Source organism: Sinocyclocheilus anshuiensis, unplaced genomic scaffold, assembly GCF_001515605.1.
Source record: "Sinocyclocheilus anshuiensis isolate Anshui unplaced genomic scaffold, SAMN03320099.WGS_v1.1 scaffold80, whole genome shotgun sequence".
In the NCBI taxonomy this organism is placed as follows: Eukaryota; Metazoa; Chordata; class Actinopteri; order Cypriniformes; family Cyprinidae; genus Sinocyclocheilus; species Sinocyclocheilus anshuiensis.
Window position 1 is genome coordinate 2,348,210 of NW_015554102.1, and position 21,111 is coordinate 2,369,320.

The window sequence follows — 21,111 nt, forward strand, 5'->3', positions numbered from 1 at the left end:
TTTTATGCGTTTTGCCTGTTCATTTACACGACAACGGCATTTTGGGGACTGAAACCGCATATTTTTGAAAACGGGTTTCAAAGTGCAAGTTTTTGAAAACGCCACCGTTATCGTTTCCGTGTAAACACCCAAAACGGGAATCTTTGAAAACGGTGACGTCATGCGCGTGCGTAGTACGTGTTAGGCATGTAGACATGCGCAGTACGTGTCAATTTTAAAGGCAAGCGCAAACAAACATACACAACAATGGTGGAGTACGTGGTACTGTTGTTGCTGCTCAAGAATTTGCTAACGCTTCTTCAGCAAAACGTGAATTGACTTCACCAATATTACAACCAACAGCGGAGACGCATCATATACATCATATAATCGTCACTTCCCTACAGGTACTGTTTACTAACAAGGTGACAGCGCCAACTACTGGCCTGGCATACGTAATACAGTGTTTTTGGCCGTTTTCACGGATATGTGTAAACGCAAATCGTTTTGAAAACGTTGTCGCGTATACGTGAAACTTTAAAGGGAAAAACTTTTCTGTTTTTGACTACATCGTTGTCGTGTAAACTTAGCCTGAATGTGAAACTACTGTGGAACGTGACAGTCATGGCTGGACAAAATGTGTACGTGGAAAAAAGATAGCTTTCATCGTATTCCACCAGGTTAGGACATGTTATTACAAACACATGAAGGCACTCAAACTTACACTGCATGTGCAAATCCACAATGGTAATCAAAACCCGTCACTGCTACAGCACAGTCTATGTTCAGTTTTCGAGCCACTCTGTGCAGATTTGGCAAATGCAGGTGAACACATCCTACTGGTAACATGCATGACTTAAACATGTACACGTTCCCGAACTCATTACGTGGTACCTGAAACATACAAACACATATAAATTCAGATCAGCACTCCAGGAAATATGCAAATATGTTTATTAACTTTAACTTTATTAAGATAATTTGAACTCACTTTGCCATCAACGGCGATCGGAGGCTGGTACTCTTCAGTTTGCCACACTCCAAAAAGAGGCAGATCTTTGACATCTTTCTGCTCGGAAATCATCCTGGCTTTACGAGAACGGTTGGAAAAACCAAGCACCATCTGACAGACATTAGCTTTAAAAAATTAGCTTTAAAAAGAAGTCGTCATTTATTGTAAAAAGGTCAAATACACATGAAAAAAAGGAAAAAACACATTAAATCACGACCAGAACAGACCTTGTACGGCTCCTCTCCCAGTCGAACGGTTCTTGCTTCCTTCAGCCAGGTATCTCTAGAATGGAGCGTGTGTACACAGTCTCTGAAAATAAATGAACATCATAAACACAAATGGCCTGCATTTGTATTTGTTCTAGCATCTCAGATTTGAGGATTGTTTTTTATTGTATTGGAAAAATTAGTTTTCTATCATTTAAATAATGCTGAAATAAAATAAAATATAAATATTGGATAAAAGCTAACTTAAAAAAAAAAAACTAAGTACTAAAATACTACAACTAAAACTGATAAAGATGTATATTAATATTAACAATGACAAAAAATATCACTAAACTAAAATAAAAATGTAAATGAAACTCAAAATATAAAACGTTCAATAAAACTAAAATATAATTCAAAATATTGATAAATAATATGATAGTATATAAATAATACTAAAATAACACTGACTTAGTTCATCTTTAAAAATACTATAAAAATAATATAATAACTGTTAATGTAACCTTTAGCAAATCCCAAACTCAATATCCATTTTATACATCCATTATAGCATTGTGATGCCTAAATTCACTTAAACCATTTAAAATGTTTTATTTTAGATTTATTTAGACAAAATAGAATAGAGTTTAATATCAGCCATTTACTGGTTTTTGATCATAACATGAAAATAATTAGTGATTTATCTGCAATAATATATTTTCTAATTCAAACAGTATGTTTTTGTAAAGCAGATTTACATAGGAATATTCATCCATCTTTCATGCTGTACATTATAATGTTGTGATGCCATATATTCACTTGTAGCATACAAACTATATAGAGTTTACCGTGAATAGACTGGCTCTCCTCTGCAGTACCCCAGGACAGCGGCAGTAGAGGGGTAGATGGCCTCGTATTTTAGCAGGTGCCTCTTTAGTGCGTACAGTGGATGGTTCTTGTATTCTGAGATGGATGTCGGCAAAGGCTTGTCCAATAACTTTGCCTGCATCTGTGGATGAGGAGCACAGGTGAGTCATGCACGCCACGTGTGATGTAGATACGTTAGTGTGTACACTACCATTCATGAAAGACGTCTCTTATGGTCACCAAGTCTGCATTTATTTGATTTATTTAAAAGAAAATATATTTATTTGAAAAATACAGTAAAAATAGTGATACTGTGAAATACTGTATATTTACAATTTAAAATAACTGTTTTCAATTTCAGTATGTTTAAAAATGTAATTTATTCCTGTGAGGGCAAAGCTGAATTTTTAGCAGCCATGAGTCTAATCTTCAGTGCCACATGATCCTTCAGAACTCATTCTAACATACTGATTTGGTGCTCTAAACATTTCTTACTATTATCAATGCTAAAAACAGTTATGCTGATTAAAATTTTTGTGATAACTTTGATATATTATATAAATCCAGAATGCTGCTGCCAGAATTCTGACAAGAACCAGAAAATCTGAGCATATCACACCAGTCCTCAGGTCCTTACACTGGCTTCCAGTTACATTTAGGATTGATTTTAAAGTACTTTTACTCGTTTATAAATCACTCAATGGCCTAGGACTTATTTAGACAAAATAGAATAGAGTTTAATATCAGCCATTTACTGGTTTTTGATCATAACATGAAAATAATTAGTGATTTATCTGCAATAATATATTTTCTAATTCAAACAGTATGTTTTTGTAAAGCAGATTTACATAGGAATATTCATCCATCTTTCATGCTGTACATTATAATGTTGTGATGCCATATATTCACTTGTAGCATACAAACTATATAGAGTTTACCGTGAATAGACTGGCTCTCCTCTGCAGTACCCCAGGACAGCGGCAGTAGAGGGGTAGATGGCCTCGTATTTTAGCAGGTGCCTCTTTAGTGCGTACAGTGGATGGTTCTTGTATTCTGAGATGGATGTCGGCAAAGGCTTGTCCAATAACTTTGCCTGCATCTGTGGATGAGGAGCACAGGTGAGTCATGCACGCCACGTGTGATGTAGATACGTTAGTGTGTACACTACCATTCATGAAAGACGTCTCTTATGGTCACCAAGTCTGCATTTATTTGATTTATTTAAAAGAAAATATATTTATTTGAAAAATACAGTAAAAATAGTGATACTGTGAAATACTGTATATTTACAATTTAAAATAACTGTTTTCAATTTCAGTATGTTTAAAAATGTAATTTATTCCTGTGAGGGCAAAGCTGAATTTTTAGCAGCCATGAGTCTAATCTTCAGTGCCACATGATCCTTCAGAACTCATTCTAACATACTGATTTGGTGCTCTAAACATTTCTTACTATTATCAATGCTAAAAACAGTTATGCTGATTAAAATTTTTGTGATAACTTTGATATATTATATAAATCCAGAATGCTGCTGCCAGAATTCTGACAAGAACCAGAAAATCTGAGCATATCACACCAGTCCTCAGGTCCTTACACTGGCTTCCAGTTACATTTAGGATTGATTTTAAAGTACTTTTACTCGTTTATAAATCACTCAATGGCCTAGGACCTAAATACATAGCAGATATGTTCACTGAATATAAACCTAACAGACCACTCAGATCATTAGGATCGAGTCAGTTAGAAATACCAAGGGTTCACACAAAACAAGGGGAATCTGCTTTTAGCTATTTTGCCGCCCGCAGTTGGAATCAGCTTCAGCTAAAACATTAGTCACATTCAAATCTAGACTCAAAACTCATCTATTTAGCGGTGCATTTATTGAATGAGCACTGTGCGATGCCCGAACTGATTGCACTGTATTTTATGTATAATCATTTTCTATTTTTAACTGTTTTAAATTCCTTTTAAATCAATTCTAAATCATTTAAAAAGTTTTTAAGTTCCCTGTTTTATTGTTGTGATTTTTTTATGATTATTTTACTTCCTTTTATGTAAAGCACTTCGAATTACCATTGTGTACGAAATGTGCTATATAAATAAACTTGCCTTGCCTATATTGTTTAGGATTCTTTGATGAATAAAAAGCTAAAAATATATATATTTTTGTGACACTGACAATGTCTTTTTTTCCCACTGTTGATCAATTTAATGTGTCCTTCCTGAATAAAAGTATTCATTTCTTCACACATACCTCCTGATCCTCCTTCTGTCCTCTTTCAGTATCTGGAGACTTGTAGAGCTCCATAGTCTCCTCCCACCATTCTGAATCGACCCGTCTTCGGCGTGATGATGTCAGCCACGTGGGGTCATACCTGCTGCTAAGATCTTTCAGGTACCCTTCGTCATCAACAGCCACCACGTACGTGATCGGTTGAGTCGCCTGATTGGAGCAGAGCTGCGGCTGGCCAACACCTTGATCCACATCAACACACACCCACTTCCCCGTACTTTCCAAATAAACCTCCAACCACTCATCCGCCCCTTTCCCCTCCTTTCTTTTACGTCGTTGTTTCTTCACCTGATTCTCTTCCTCTTCCTCCTCTTCGCTTTCCTCCTCCTGTTTGACCTCGCTCGACCTCCGAGGAGCCTGACCTTTTCCTTTCACCTTCGACTTTCTGCATACTTTCATGGCCCCGTCAGAGTCTTCACTGTCATCCTCATTGGTTGGTTGAAACTCTTCCTCACTCTGCTCCTCCTCCTCGCTGCTGACTTCTTTGTATGACACTTTTGAAGCTACACTTCTTCTGCTGCTGTTTTTGGGTTTCTGTCCACCTGCTGCCTCTTTCTCTCCTCCTTCCTCTTTCTTTTTCTTTCTCTTTCCACCTCTTTGCTCTTTTACTGCAGCATTATGGGCTGATGATGGGCGTTTGGTTCCAGGAGATATCTTGGGCTCCGGAGAGGGTTTCTCAGACTGATCTTTTTCTGGAGAGCTCTTGGTAGGAGTGGCCTTGTTCTAAAAACAATAAACATGCTCAGTCCATCAAAACTACAAATTGGTACACAAGAAAAAGTAATATAATAATAATCCAAAGTCACCTTGCTGGCAGGTGGTGGCTTCAGAGGAAGGGGTTGCAGTGACAGAACCAATCGACAGAAGAGTCGCAATGACCGCAACACCAATAAGAACAGCTACAGGAAGTGACATCACAGATCAGAACCAAACTTAGTTGAAAAACATTACACTTCCATTCAAAAGTTTGGGGTCAAAAGAAATAAATACTTTTATTCAGCAATGGAGCATTAGACTGTTTAAAAATGACTGTTGAGAAATTTTTATAATGAATTTTTAATTGAAGTTTTAGAATTTTTGAAAGTTCTTTTGAACTTTCTATTCATCAAAGAGTCCTGAAAAAACTTACAAAGAGTCTTAAACTATACTAGTCAACATTTGAAGTGGATCAAAACCTTTCATCAAAGTTGTCCTAAAACCTAAAACCAAAATGTGTTCTTGTCTTAGGACAACTTTGATTAACTTTTTTGATCCACTTCAAATGTTGACTACTGTAAATTGTAACAATGTTTCACATGTTATATACAGTATATGCAGCCTTTGTGATCTGCTATGAGGTCAAAGTAAGTGAGATCTCCCTCACATTGGTCATCTCCTCATGGTCCCTTGCTGATAAACAGCCAATTCGGTTTTCCAGCACCGTGCTCAACTCCACCCCCTTCTTCTCAGGTAAGGCAGGGTTTAATGTGAATGTCATTTGAAACCTGGGCAGGGTCACGCCACAAAAAAATGATTATCAAGAGATTATCAATACATTATTTGCATATAGCACAGGAATAGTTGATTGAATAGTTGACTTTTGTTCAGACATTTTTGTGGTGTTTAAATTGTGAACCTCCCGATACGCACCCTCATATGGTTCCAAACCTGTATGATGCTTTTTTTTTTCTTTGGAACACAAAAGAAGATATTTTGAAGAACAGTGGTAACCAAACAACACTGAAGCCCACTGACTTCCATTTCATTGACATATAACGAGACATTTCTCATAATATCTTCTTTTATATTCCACAGAAGAAAAATATCATATACTTTTGGAACAACATGAGGATAAGTAAATATTGACAGAATATTTATTTTTGGGTGGAAGATCTCATTAACAGAACAAGTGGAATACATTCAAGAAGACAAATGTAGGCGTACCATTTGAGAAGCCCCTCCAGGAAGCCACTGTTTATGCGTTTTGTGGCGACTGTGGTAAAGTGGGCAGGCAGTATTGACAAAGCAACAGCCAACAGGTCAGGCTCACAGCACAGTCTGCTTCGGAATAAACCACCGGCCAACAAGCAAAGAAGGTGGACCTGTTTGACAGAGTAAATATAAAAAATCAAACACCAGTACAATACAAGCAATAAAATATGGCCAAAAAACTAAGATCGAAGAATACTACATATTATTGCAATAAACACAGATAGAATATATTGTTAGATATTGTTATACACTATATTATTTAAATGTTTGGGATCAGTAAGATCTTTTTATAGAAATTCATAATTTTATTCAGAAAATTTGGTAATTCAAAAAATTGGCAGTAAAGACTTTACATGACGAAAAATCTATTTCAAATAAATGCTGTTCTTTTGAACTTTCTATTAATCAAAGGATCCTGAAAATGTATCACAGTTTTCACAAAAATATCAAAGAGCACAGCTGTTTTTAACAAAATAATAAAGAATGCTTAAAGGTAGGGTATGTAATTTTTCAAAAACACTTTAGAAAACTGATTCGACCCCAAATCTTTGAATATTAGTATGTATATATTTAGTTGATTTAGCTGGATATAAAAACTACAACAGAAACACACAGACACATACCTTGTGGGTATCCACCAGCAGTTCCTTGTTAAATCGTTTCATCATTCGACGAAGGTAAGTTTCAAACTCTGCTTTCCTTTTCTCCCTGGAAACAGTTGTCATGGTGTTACGATTTTCCTTTTTATCTGTCTGACCATCACCGCTCCTCTCATCAATGCGACTGCAACTATCTTGTGGGCATTTACCACATTAAAGAATTTCATCACTTGGCAATCTGCCCCTCGTTAAACTCTCTATCACAAACACTCACTTCCTCTGCCTCTTGTGAACCATGTCTGGAGTCTCGATCTCAATCTCCACAGGTTTTGACACAACTGCTAGTTCAGTCGAGTCCACAGGACCCAGCGGTTCTGCCATTTCTGAGAAAGCACACAGTTCAAACCAGTCACACCGTCAGTGTAAAAGACATGACAGCATAGAGGACAGTTACTCACTTGTGATAAACGTATACAATCTAAACACATGTCTGATTACTAATGATTCACAAAAAACACTATGTACCTTCCACTTCCTCCCAGTCCTCCTCATCCTCACTCTCTTCCTCGTCTTCTTTGACTTGTTTTGATGGTGATGAGAGCTCACTGAGCATGGGGCTCATCTCCTCACTGTGGTCACTCATTTCCTCTGGCTCTTCGGTTTTCACTTCACTGTCCTGGAAGTACTTGCTTGTTTTCTCATCAGAGGAATCTCTGACCTTTCTGGATGCACGAGATGCCACCCTGGAGTTTTTGCGGTTGTTTTTGTCCACCATACTATTTTCTGAAACAAACAAACAGGTCACGGATCACAGCATAATAAAGATGTACTAGAGTGCAGACAGCAGATCATTCACTTATGTAGAATAATTACTCTTTCATTATTAAAATTAACAACATAATTTTTTTCAATTGACAGTTTTCAACAGTATGAAATAAATCTCTATATAGTTTTGTGGAAAATGAAAATAATCTGCCCATCTTTGCAATGTCAAGAATAATTTATACATGTTTCGCATCATGACATGTGCTGGAACCTTTTGCTTGCAAATAATTAGCATAAACATTGAATAACATCAGTATATATATATGTTTATATAAAATATTAAATAAAAAATATTAAAGTATTATATATGTATACATAATATTTATCTAATTTGTATCTGTGTTATAGTTAACTAAAACTAAACCATAAAAAAAAAAACATTTTAATTACTGGAGATAAATTAAATTTAAAATAAAATATAAAAAAAAAAAAAAAACAACTAAAACTAAAAAGTTTTTTTCATATATATTTCAGCCTTTTAAAGTTGTTCATTACAATCTCAGAATATTTTTTACATTTATGCTTTTAAATTAGGGGTGATCCAATATACTGGAATCAACGACAGCCATGGTACTAAACAAAAAATGAAATATTGATATGTGAAAACTACACAAGTTCTAGTAACAATCTGCTTGACACTCCAACATATATATATATATATATTAATCTCTCCTGGCTAGTTGAAAGGCAATATTTCTCAGTTTAATTAAGTTTAACTTGATGTACTAAAATAACTAAAACTGAAACTAAAATAAAAACTACATACATTTTTGTTTAAAACTACTAACCACTACAGCTACTTAAAAAGACAAAACAAAATTCCTAAATTAGATACAAAATGAAAAAATATACAATGAAAATGGATGTTTAAAATTAAAAACTGATTCAAAATGTTAAGAAAAACTGTAATAGTATATCATGATACTAAAGGAACACTGCTATACAATATATATGTAATATTTTTATTTTATTTGGCTTTAGAATAATGACAAAAATATATATAGCCTATATTTCAGGAAAGGGTCTGTCACAATAGGAACAACGTTTTTGTTCATTAAAAAGTCTGAAGATCTCTGGGTCAGAGTACTCAAATCCACCCTAAAGTACCCAAAACACACATATGATCCCAAATATGTACTGAACACGCCCACACACACTCATGTCATACATTGATGACACTGAACTGAAACAATGAACTGAAGAGGGGCTGTTTTCATTTAAGTGCACCAGTTAATAACAAGCTACACAAGAGAACTCAAGCGAGAGTCTCTGCACACCTGCACACTGCAGCTGTCTGCAGCAACTGTGCGCTACATTCTAACTATTACAGTTCATTCATTTAACTGTTTAACTGCAAAGCTGCATTTTAACTCAGCGACTGGTTTTGATTCTAGGTTTGAGCATAAGCCAGACAAAGTAACGTTACATTTTTTTGCAGCATAGATACCTTTGGTTTTTCGTGTTTTGGATGCTGGTCTGTTCTTTGCAATCTGCTTCGGTTTCTTTGTGTCAGTTTTCTGCTGTGTCTCTTTTCTCTTTGCCATTCTGCTGCTGTTGAGAGATCGCGGATAGTTTCAGGATAAATTAACTCTGGTGTATTCAGAGGAACAGAGAGATCTGCATTACACGTCAACTTATGTAATGTAACCTAAAGACCACTGTTACCCAACACAATCACTTCCCACCTTTCATAACACTGAAAAGCGTGCACTTTGCCTGCAGGAGATCTGAACATACGTCATATCCGCCTGTACTATTGCGTTGACTGGGTAATGTGATGATTTAAACGCAAGGAGGCGTTGTCGCACAAGCTTCTTTTGCTGTTAGCAAGGTGATAATCATCATTTATATTATATTATATTATATTAATTATATTATATTAATTATATTATATTATATTATATTATATTATATATTTAGGTTGATAACGATAATATATTGCCTAGTTCTGACTACACCAATAATTCAGCTAAATATGATAATTGTTTATTATTGTAATTAGGATTAGCTTGAACTAATATTTGGGTAATAGTAATTATCATTTATATTTAAACACGTAGGTGTGTATAAGTGGATAATAATAACTGTCATGCAAAACAACTCATTATCATGTACTGTAATGTGAAAAATAATAACCTGTATTTTATGCTAATTTTAATAAAAAGGTTGTTGCACTACAGTAATAAGAATATATCACTTTTGAGAATGTAAATTACAAGTAAATTTGGAAGTAAAACATTTGGACATATTACAATAGATATTTTGTGGGAAAATGTGCCTGTTATAAAATAATTGCAAAAGATCTTAATGGTCCTCTAAATATGTTTCATTTTCTTAAAATATATCTTCCTTTGATTTCAAACATATTTTACTTTTTTTTTTCATTATATTAAACATTTCATACTATGATAAAGTGTTTTTAACACAAACCCATGTTCTATGGATCAATAAATGAACACACATAGACAACTGTAGAGTTATTCTTTTATTATGTGAAGGTTTCCCATTAAGTTTGTTAAGATTTGAGCCGTGATGAACACATGAGGGGACACAGATAATCAGTGAGGGCTGTTTCAAATATATACATATGATTATATTAATGATGCGTTGTGATAGGCCTACGTGTAATCTATAGCACAGACAAAACGTGATGATATAAAACTGTGTGTTTCTTTATATTCAAAACGGATGCAGTTTGTATTATATAGGACATTAACCTCATTCAGTCAAGTTCATTAACATGTGGGCCTGACTTTGTGTGTGTACCTGGTGGTGCTGATGCAAATGAACAGCTGTTTTAGCGTCACTTGGCAGCAGATGTCTAGCCAGTGTGTGTGTGTGTGTGTGTGTGTGTGTGTGTGTGCGAGTGTAGGACTTCAGAGAACCGTCTGTGGACTTGATTGGCAGAGCAGAATCAGATATTCTCCCTGCATCCAGCCAGACTCAATGGGTATCTGTGCCCAGACCGATGCCAGGACAGGTGTATGAGTGTCACATGATTGGTATATGAAGAGAGCTGTTGGCACCAAGTCTCCATGACGACACAGTCCCCCAGCCCTGCATGGCTTCCATCCCTATATGAGTCCTGAGCATTCTCAGATAGGAATAAAAAGCCATACGGGGCAAAGAGCAACATCTCTTTCAAGCATTTACACACAAAAGACTACAGGATAAAAGAGCCCAGACACGATTGTGCATCTCTTTGAGGATAATAGTGAGAATAGTTTAAGAGGCTTCATGCTTAAATGCCTCCAAAATCATTCTGCCAAAGAATGCAGGTGTTTGAAACATTTCTAAGTATTCAAACAAATCCAAAGACATGCAAGTGGAAGCAATTGCTGGGAAGGACAAGCCTCTGTAATAGCCGTATTTACAGAGTGCTGATCAGTAATTTGGTATCTGTCGTTTTACCAGGCAGAGGAGCATGGTTGTGGAAAACACTACCTGAGTTTCGCAGCTGAAAGTTGGGCACACCTGCATGTGCAATTAGACGGAGGGATTGTGCGAACAGCAGCGTCGGCCGTTGGAACAAAAAGAGGGACAGGAAAATCATGAGAGTCATCTGGTCTGCAGTGAGGCTCCCCATCAGAATTCCACGCTCAGCTCTCTGGACGCCGCACCAGCACAACCACACAATGAACTGCATAATCAACTGGGATTTACCTAACAAAGAACAGCTGCCACACATGGGCACACATACACGCACACACCAGGGAACAGACACGCATGGTACCTGAAACACACTCGCTCAAACACAAACACACAAGGCACAGCTGAGATAAGCATCTACTCACAGTTTTAGAACCACTGAATCAGCAGCTAGACCAGTGTCAGTAGTAAATGAGAACACAACCGCACGCGTCTATACAACACACTCACACTCACACGCTTTAATTAGTGACTGGGATGTGATTTATTTAGGTAATTGCAGGTGTAGAGCTCTGTGTATACTTCTGATATAGATGGCTGGGTAAATTGAGCACAGTGTGTGTGTGTGTGTGTGTGTGTGTGATGTGAATGGCTGGCTGAGTTGTGTGTTTATGTGAGCATGAGGTGTGAGTCTGATAGGGGGTCCAACAGCTCTTTGATCATGACAGCCTGCGGAAGAGAAGTTCTGACAGAGCTCTGCACCCCTCCCACCCCACGCACTTGCACACACACACACACACACACATCTAAACACTACTTTCAGTACTTTCCATTTTATATCAGCCATTTGATGTTTTAGTAATCACTCCCACCCCTTACAGTACTATATGGATGAAAGTAACCATCAGTGTGCGTTTATTTAGAGCGAGAGGAGCATGATTGTTGGTAACGTCTGTTGTAGATTTCTGTCAGAGGTTTTCTGTCAGGGTTGAGTTCCCAAGACCATCCGCTCATTCACTCAAGGGTGAAATCTCTGTTTCTTATCTTTTTATCCAGAAACATTGGGAAAGCTCTGTCAACTCGGACCCTGTAGAAGCAGATATTGCAATTCCTGTTCAAGGTAGTGGTGAGCTCAGTAGGGTAAGATTTCGATCCAATTGCAAATGTATGAAGCCCCATACATAACATGTATGAGAAGAAAAAAACAACAACAACAAGATATCGAAGCCACGAACTGGCCAACAACCCTGCACTATTACTGAAAACAAAATAGTATGAAGAAGATATTGTGGCCATCGAATAAGAATTCATTCCAATGACCACACTGTATACAGATGCGTTCTCTGCTTTTAGTTAAATCCTGACAGCATTGTACTAATTTGTTCTTGTACAAATTCATTCTCATTTTAGTTAAACTGAAGCCACATTATACTAGTTAATTCTCTCGTTTTTGTTAAAGTGTGGCTGAACTGTCCTAATTTGTTCTTTCATATTATTTAAGTCTTCACCAAACTGTACTAATTCGTTCTCTCGTTTTAGTTCAATTGTATGTAAATATGTAATCATGTAAATATTTAAATATGAAATTAAACAACTTTGTCACCAATTCACAGTTTTCAGCCATGAGACTGGCTTAAAGACCTGGAGGGCAATACATCCATAGAACTGCAGCACAAGCCTGTCAATTTTCCACCTGTTTCCAATCCACAAATATTTAGATCACCACTCAAAAGAATAAGACAATGTGAACAAAATGCAAGTTTTGGCCATTTATAAACCCATATACATCACCCGCTGCAATATTTCAATCACTAAAAACAGCGTCCCATTCTAAAACATTTAATGTGGAAAACATTTAAAGTGCCTTAATTTACTGAAACAGCGAATGTTTCATGTGAAACTTTGCACATTGAGTTTATATGCTGGGTTCATCTTTTTGCCTGTACAAAGTATGCATCATCAAGTGTACACTAGTCAACATTTGAAGGGGATCAAAAAAGATCATCAAAGTTGTCCTAAAACCTAAAACCAAAATGCATTCTTGTCTTAGGACAACTTTGATGAACTTTTTTGATCCCCTTCAAATGTTGACTACTATATACTAAATTTGGCCTTTTAATATGAGTGTCTCACCACAGGTACTACGTACCTTTAAAGTCAATGATAATTTCATTAAAAATATATATTTTTTTACTTTTTTTAACTTGTAGTTTTGAATCAAAATGTCATAACTCGATTTTCTAAGGAAAGGGCAGATTTCTCTCTGGTGATTTATGCTGGACTCGCATAAAACCCTGCACCTCCACAATCAACTTTTTCAATAACCTGTTTCACTTGAACGTACTTCACCGTATGCAGAAGCAGATCTGTTGCTATACTTCTATTTCCCGCCACATCTTGTTTTCTACACATACGCATTGTGACTTTTCCCCCCACACTTTGAGCTCTGAAAATGGCCAGGATGTGTCTCTGAGGAGACTCTTCGTTCTGGACTTACATTAGTAGTCTTTAACGATCCCCTCCAGGATAATTTCCTTCTTTCTCTCACTCTCATTCTGTCTCACTCCTCAATTAAAGTAAGCTTCATTGCCAATTCACCTACTGGATAAAGAGTTGCCAAAGCTTTTCACAACAGCAGCAATCTGTTAAAGTGTCCATAGAAAGCGTTAATAACATTAACAGGGGCATAACGCAACAATCAGTATACTGCTAGTTATGATGACACAGTGATCGGTATGCAGCTGTAAAAATAACAGTTGAACGGTGAGAGGTAATCAATACCATTTGAGGACTTAAAGGCTACTGTCAACCATGTGCATCTCTCTCCCACTCTCTGTGTCCAGGTTATGGGGTAGCGGTGTGTGTGTGTGTTAGTGCGTGCGTGTGTTTTTGCGTGAGACAGGCAGCGCTTCCCGCTGAGTGGTTGTCATGGCTACAGCAGGGAGATGGAATGTGGTAAATATCTCAATTTCCCAATCAACCACACTCAAAAACACACACGAACACACACACGTACTGTTGGTCTTTTGGGAGAAAGGTCAGAACATGCCAGGAGACAGGAAAAGACAGAGAGGAGTAGGCAGTAAGCGTGGCAGTGGTCTACGTTAGACGTTAAACGTTAAACGTTTTAGGTTTTTTCTTTTTGTTCATTCGAACACACTGAACCTACACAAGTTCTAACAAATTAAATGACGCTTGAAATTTTAATAACAGAAAACATGAATTCCAACCATTTTTCTAATTCAAATTTGTTGAAATGAACAATTAAATCTTACGCACTGTAGGTGATATTCAAGTTCAGTCTAAGCTCGGGTGTCCGGGCACTAGATGTATCGGTACATCCTAACCATTTTCGGTGATGTTAGCAGGTCGTGTACAATTAAGCAGCTGTGTTTGCCAGTGTGTGCATGTTATTAGTCGTTAATGGCTGCTTGGGGGCTGAAATCTACCACTAGTAGTGTCAGCAGAGAGCTTTATGATTAGGTTTATGAAATCCTGGAACACAATTAAAGACACTCAATCAAACATTAGAGATGTTGCTAATTCTATTCCAAGTAATGAACAGGAGACGATTCCTATGCTGATCATACAAGAATTGCTTATCGAATTTTTTATGATTATAGTCATCCTACATCCGAATTTGCCGCCAGTAAAATCTGTAATGGTAATAATCATAATATACACTACTGTTTAGAGTCTGTTAGACTTCTTCTTTTCTTTTTTTTTCGTTGAAAGAATGTAATACTCCTGTTCAGCAAGGATTCATTAAAGGTGGCATATCATGAAAATCTGACTTTTTCCACGTTTAAGTGCTATCGGGTCCCCGGTGCATCTATCAACCTAGAAAAGGTGAAAAATAACAACCCAGTAGATTTTTTGGTAAGCCTTTCTCTGCAAGCTTGTGAAAAAATGAGCTGCTCAGATTTTGCTCCCCCGTTACGTAGAAAGGGGATCTTATTATTATATTACCGCCCCTTAATCTGCAAGTTTGCACCCACGGCGCCACCATTGTGTTTTCGCGAACGACAATGGTGTGCCAGTTCTAATGGCATGCACGGCAAAAGTCTGAGCAAAGCATGCTAACTGTTCTGTCTTTGGCTGCACATATGAGCACAGAACACTATTAAGAGTCCCAGCCGCAGAGGAGAAAAGAGAGCAGTGGATTTATTGATTTATTTACTGTATATTACTGTATATAGGTCTCCTTTAAATTGGACAAAATTAACAATATAAAGACATTTACAATGTTGGATTTTTTTGTTAGAATTTAAAATAAATGCTGTTCATTTGAAATGTCAAAATATATCCAAAAATCCTGAAAAAAATGTATGGTTTCCACAAAAAAATGAAGCAGCTCAACTGCTTTCAACACTGATAATAAGAATTCTTGAGCAGCAAATCAGCCTATTATAATGATTTCTGAATGATCATGTTACACTGAAGAATGAAGCAATGATGCTGAAAATTCAGCTTTCTCACATCACAGAAATCAATTCAATTTTAAAATATATAAAAAAAATTAAAAAAAACGATGTTTTGAACAATATTACTGTTTTTTTACTGTATTTGTTTATCAAATAAGCATAAGAAACTGTGTAATACAAATGTGCCAGCTCTTTAAAGTTTTAACAATGTTTGTTTATGGCTACTTTGCATATTGTGCTATTATTAATTCTTCTAATCTGAAAAGTTGGCAAAAGTAGTTACTACCTGTAATCCTGCCACCAAAATCTTGTAACTTTTAATTAAATGTGACAAGACAAAAAGAGCAAGAGAGAAACATATGGAAGGAGGACAGAAAACGAGCGAGGGGGCAGATGAAGCAGATTTAAACAGGTGGGGGGAAAAACTGCAAAACAAAAACCAAAGAAGTAAAAATAAATGAAAAGGAAAGCAAAAAAGAAAAAGCGGGACTGGTCACCTGGAGATCCTTGGCCTGGGCTGAGCCATGGGGAGGTGGTAGCAGTCGTCATGGAAAGGGGCTCCGGTTGCCATGGTAACAGCTGGGCCGGGGGTCAGCGGCTATATAAGGGAATGTGTTTGCACACAGATGTGCATGCTGGGAGTACAATCCTGCTGGGTGTGTGTTTAAGTGAGTGAGTTTGAAAGAGAGAGAGAATGTTCTTAGTGGTCCCTCCAGAGCTGAAAAACCCGTGTTGCCATAACAAAGAGGAGAAATTAGTTTGGGGCTGTGAGGTAATTGTTGAGGCATTTTGTGAAGTTCTTTTGAGGTGCTAGATGAAATAATTTGTTCGATGAAACGGGAAGCACGGTTGTATGGTTGTGTATGAGGCATCGCACTAAAGCAGCTCAAAATATTCCGTTTAAATCCAAAACCTGTTACATATGACAGATATACACATGACCCCAGTAAACACAAGGACATCGTAAAATTGATCTTCCTGAATGAGACCAGAATCTCCTCACACTCCCACTCCACAGACGCAGATGCAGAGAACATATAGAGACCCTTAAATCGAAAGGCCATTTCTGTACCCACACAAACCTAAACTGAAGTTCATGAGTCACAGAGAGATGTCAGCCAGCCAGCACACATGGATGAATTCACGGATGAAGGTTTCTTGATATCTGTGGATGGAAGAACACTGGTTCAGATGAACACATTTAGTACATTTAGAGTTCAGTAGAGTGGAACAGAATGTGGTGTTCTATCTAGTTCCGTCTCTTAGAACATGGAACATACCACAGCATTTGTGTCATGATGTTGCTTACGACAAATATAAATTCAGACTCATCCCTCTTTTTCTTTTAAAGTAAAAATGCAAAAATCAAGGTTTCTGTGAGGCACTTGAGTGGGACCAATTTTTAGAAGCAAATTCACTACTGTTCAAAATTTTGGAGTCTATATATAAGAAATCAATACTGTTAATGTTCTTATGTGTGTTCATAGCATTTTCTCAAAGTACATTTAAAAAAAACGCTTTTTAAGACCACACATTAAGTTCTATTGATTCACTTTTTATACATGTGTCCACTACAGTGGACAGATATGTAACTCCCTCAAAATATAATATATTGACAAAAAAAAAATATTGGCACGATTGTTCACCTGTTTAAAAGTAAAAACAAATATGCAAAAAAATATATATATTAATTTGTTATATATTTTTTTATATAATTTTTGTACATATTATATATATATATATATAATTTATTTATTTATTTTATTTTATTTTTTTTACATCTATACTCTCACTTTTGGTCAATTTGCTGAATTAACCCTTGGATGCATGAATTAACACACATATACAGTGGGTACGGAAAGTATTCAGACCCCCTTCAATTTTTCACTCTTTGTTATATTGCAACAATGAGTGAAAAATTTAAGGGGGTCTGAATACTTTCCGTACCCACTGTATATATATATATATATATATATATATATATATATGTATATATTTCAAATTAATGTTTTTGTCTTTCTATTCATTAAAGACTCCTGAAAAAGTTTACCATGGTTGTCAAAATTAAAAAAAAAATCTAAATTGGCATATTAGAATTATTTCTGGAGGATCATGTCACAATATATTCAGCCACAACAGGAATAAATTACATTTTAAAATATATTAAAACAGAAAACAGTTATTTCAAATTGTAATATATGCACAATTTAACTATTTGTAATGTATTTTGATCAAATAAATGCAGCCTTGATGAGCACACACTGTAAAAAAAATGTATATACTATTTCAGTCTTGCTACATAAAAAAAAAAATGTTTAATTCAGTTATTTGACATTTTTTTGCAATTATTTGTGAAATGGACTTGCAATGTCCGAGCAAAAGTTATTTCAAAGTAAATCCTACATCATTTCTTTTTTCAGTGTAAGAGACGTCTTTCAAAAACATAAAAAAATTGTACCGAGCCCAAATAGTGTATGTGATGATTAAAATTTTTGTAAAAGCACATTCATTCTTTTGTTAGAATTATTTGAGCTATATAGTTGTTTAAATTTATATTGTCAGTTTGCGGTTTGGGGGAATTTCACTGCATTGACATGGAAATGAAGTTGCAAAATAGCATATAACTTTATACAGAAAGGGTTAGTATTAATTTTTTCACAGTAACACACATACTATTTACATCTTGAAAAAGTGAGTACTTTATTGTACGTTTTGCCCCATTCACTTCCATTGTAAGTGTCTCAGTGTGACCTAGAATAGGAGGGACAAGTTGAAATGAAATGTGTGGTCATCAGCATGAAGCCACAACTTATGCTGATTACGTTTAACTTGTATTGAACCAAGAATATTGTAATGACAAAAAAGTGCATTTAACTCACTGCTCAAATACTTTCCAAACTCCGCCCACACTTATCATATTCAAAGCCATCGGGTTCACTGAGTCAAACACATAGAAACACACAGAAGCACACACAAACTCTGTCTCACACTCTTGAGGGATGTTGCTCCCAGAGTCGAACTGTCTGCAGGAGATGCAGTGAGATGGAAACTTTAATCGCATTAAAAGAAAAACCTTCTCCTTTCATTTGGAAATTCCTCAGATTCCCCCTTTCTCTCCCACCCTCGTCCTTCTCCCTCTATTTTCCCAGTTCTCTCTCTTTCCGACCTTCCCCCTCCTCCTCCAGCACTTACAGCCACTCCTGTAGCTCCTGAATATACCCCCCCATCTGCTCCACCCGTGGAGGAATTACAATCTGCTCCCGTCTCTCTCCCTGTTTCGCTCCATCTCCCTCACTGTCTCTCTCTCTCTCGTTCTCTTTCTCTCTTTCTTTTCGTCCTGCTCCTGTGATTCTGTTCCTCCTCTTTCAGAAAGCAGACAGATCAAAGGCTCGGCCCCTCCTCTCTCCTCCAGAAGGTTTTGTCCCCATCTCTCTGTCACTCGCTCTTTGTGGACCTTTTTCCGGTTTCATGCCACGTTCAAACTCTCCTTTTGTCATCTGGGTCCGAAACACATTTACACACACGGACACACAAATACACACAGTCACACACAACAGGGATAAACCACCTGAGGAGAGAGAAGGATTTTCAAAGTCTGGGGGGATTTTGGACCTTAGGGGTCCTGAGGAAAGTTCGCCGTTTAGGCTCTTGTGACACTCACACAAAAACAACTTCAACAAAGTTTCATGAGCTAAAATATGATTTTTTGTTTTAATCTGAAGTGATTCAGTAGTACTAGTGATAATCATGTATCACATGACTAGTAAATGATAGGAATATAGCCAAACTCAAACACAAAAATATACAACACACTGGATCATTATCAAGCAATGCCATCAGAGAGCCTGTCATTTCCTTACAACTCAAATAATCACAAGAGGGCAGTGCTGCACAATGTTAAAGTTTCGTCAATTACTCACCCTTAAGCTGTATGACTTTTTTCTTCTTCTTCTGTGGAACACAAAAGGAGTTATGAATCCATATGCAATTATAAGAACATGGAGAATCAATCTTAAAATAGACACATAAGCAACAGAGTATCATGAAACTGATATAAACTGATATTAATGATGGTAAATGAGTAGCTTTAAATTTTATTCCAGAACAATCCTTGCTCCTTAAACTTGCACTGATAGTATATTACTGCAAACACGTAACTTGAAATTAACCCAGAACCTAAAAGGGGTTTGTGGTTGAGGATTAAATTAAGGCTGAGGTTTGTTTTGAGGCTGAGTTAAGTTAAGTTTGTTTTTATTTGTCATTTGCACAGCTTACACCCGGTTCACTAGGCACTGAATGCTTTTGACAAGGGTCAGATGGCAGGACAATAACAGTAAAGAAAAACTAGACTGACACATAAAACATTAAACACAAGTGCTAATTCAAATAAAGTACACTGTCATTCAAATGTTTGGAAATAGTAAGATTTTTTTTATGTTTTTGAGAGAAGTATCTTATGCTCACCAAGGCTGCATTTATTTGATCGAAACTACAGTAATATTCAGAAATATTGTTACAATGTAAAATAACTGTTTTCTATTTAAATATATTTTAAAATGTAATTTACTCCTGTGATGCAAAGCTGAATGTTCAGCAGTCATTACTCCAGTCTTCAGTGTCACATGATCCTTCAGAAATCATTCTAATATGTTGATTTGGTAATCAGGAAATGATTATCATTATTATCATTTTCAATGCTGAAAACAGATGTTTTCAAAAGAACGACATTTATTTAAGCATTTTATTTGAAATAGAAATCTTTTGTAACATTATAAATGTCTTCACTATCAGTTTTGATCAATTTAATGCATCCTTGCTGAATAAAAGTATTATTTTTAAGTGTGTACATATAGTAAATGTACAGTATAGAACAGCACAGGACTGTGACAGTACATTAAAAGTTAAATGTAAAAAGAAAATACTATAGTTAACAGCATGGTGAACAAGCAACAATCAGTAACATGATGGTTCAGGATGAGACTGAGATTGAAAAATTCAAATTAAGGTTATGAAGGAGGTTTTTATGTTGAGGTTAAGGGGGAGGCTGGTTTTGTGGCTGTGGTTAGTTAGGAATGAAGCACAGGTTAAGTGCAAGACTGATTTTAGCCTTAAGTTTGAAGTTGGACTGAGAATAAGCTTTGTTGGTTTGAGGTTGAACTTGGGATTCAGTCTGAAGTTAAAGGAATGTTCTAGGTTCAATATAAGTTAAGTTCTGTCAGCTGCATTTATGTCAGTTACCATAGGAAATAATTTTGTCCCTTTGCATTTGCTTTTGAAGTAAACCATGTGATAAACATTAACTTTAAAATAACATTGAAAAGTATCCAAAAGCATTCATTAGTATATTTATTATATCCGACCCCTTACCAACACAGAAACCTGTCAACTTCCACTTTTAAAGTAAAACATGATTTATGAGCCTTTCAAACTGCAAGGAACACTTCAACTGTCCTCAAAAGTTAGACAGGTTTCACTATATTTATGAGATGTCCTTCACAAGTACAGCCAAACCTGTACTCACTCTCTCTCTCTCTCTCTCTCTCTCTCTCTCTCTCTCTCTCACTCT

The 21,111-nt window shown here is 36.3% G+C and overlaps 1 protein-coding gene across 2 annotated transcripts in view; it reads right to left on the reverse strand.

Moving 5' to 3' along the window:
- The window catches only part of xpc (xeroderma pigmentosum, complementation group C), a 12,097-nt gene extending 2,574 nt beyond the window's left edge, over positions 1 to 9,523 (reverse strand). Inside the window, exons 1-13 of one of the 2 annotated variants that reach the window (XM_016462012.1) lie at positions 9,438 to 9,523; positions 9,200 to 9,303; positions 7,453 to 7,710; positions 7,202 to 7,310; positions 6,952 to 7,036; positions 6,281 to 6,438; positions 5,721 to 5,841; positions 5,164 to 5,256; positions 4,319 to 5,080; positions 3,003 to 3,163; positions 1,219 to 1,300; positions 971 to 1,102; positions 704 to 873 (exon numbers count right to left, since the gene is read on the reverse strand). In XM_016462012.1, the coding sequence (XP_016317498.1) occupies positions 704 to 873; positions 971 to 1,102; positions 1,219 to 1,300; positions 3,003 to 3,163; positions 4,319 to 5,080; positions 5,164 to 5,256; positions 5,721 to 5,841; positions 6,281 to 6,438; positions 6,952 to 7,036; positions 7,202 to 7,310; positions 7,453 to 7,710; positions 9,200 to 9,303; positions 9,438 to 9,487 (2,285 nt within the window). In that variant the 5' untranslated portion in view covers positions 9,488 to 9,523. Of the gene's footprint in view, positions 1 to 703; positions 874 to 970; positions 1,103 to 1,218; positions 1,301 to 3,002; positions 3,164 to 4,318; positions 5,081 to 5,163; positions 5,257 to 5,720; positions 5,842 to 6,280; positions 6,439 to 6,951; positions 7,037 to 7,201; positions 7,311 to 7,452; positions 7,711 to 9,199; positions 9,343 to 9,437 lie in introns of both variants that reach the window. The other variant, XM_016462013.1, reaches the window with a different exon arrangement.
- Positions 9,524 to 21,111: the final 11,588 nt, after the last annotated feature.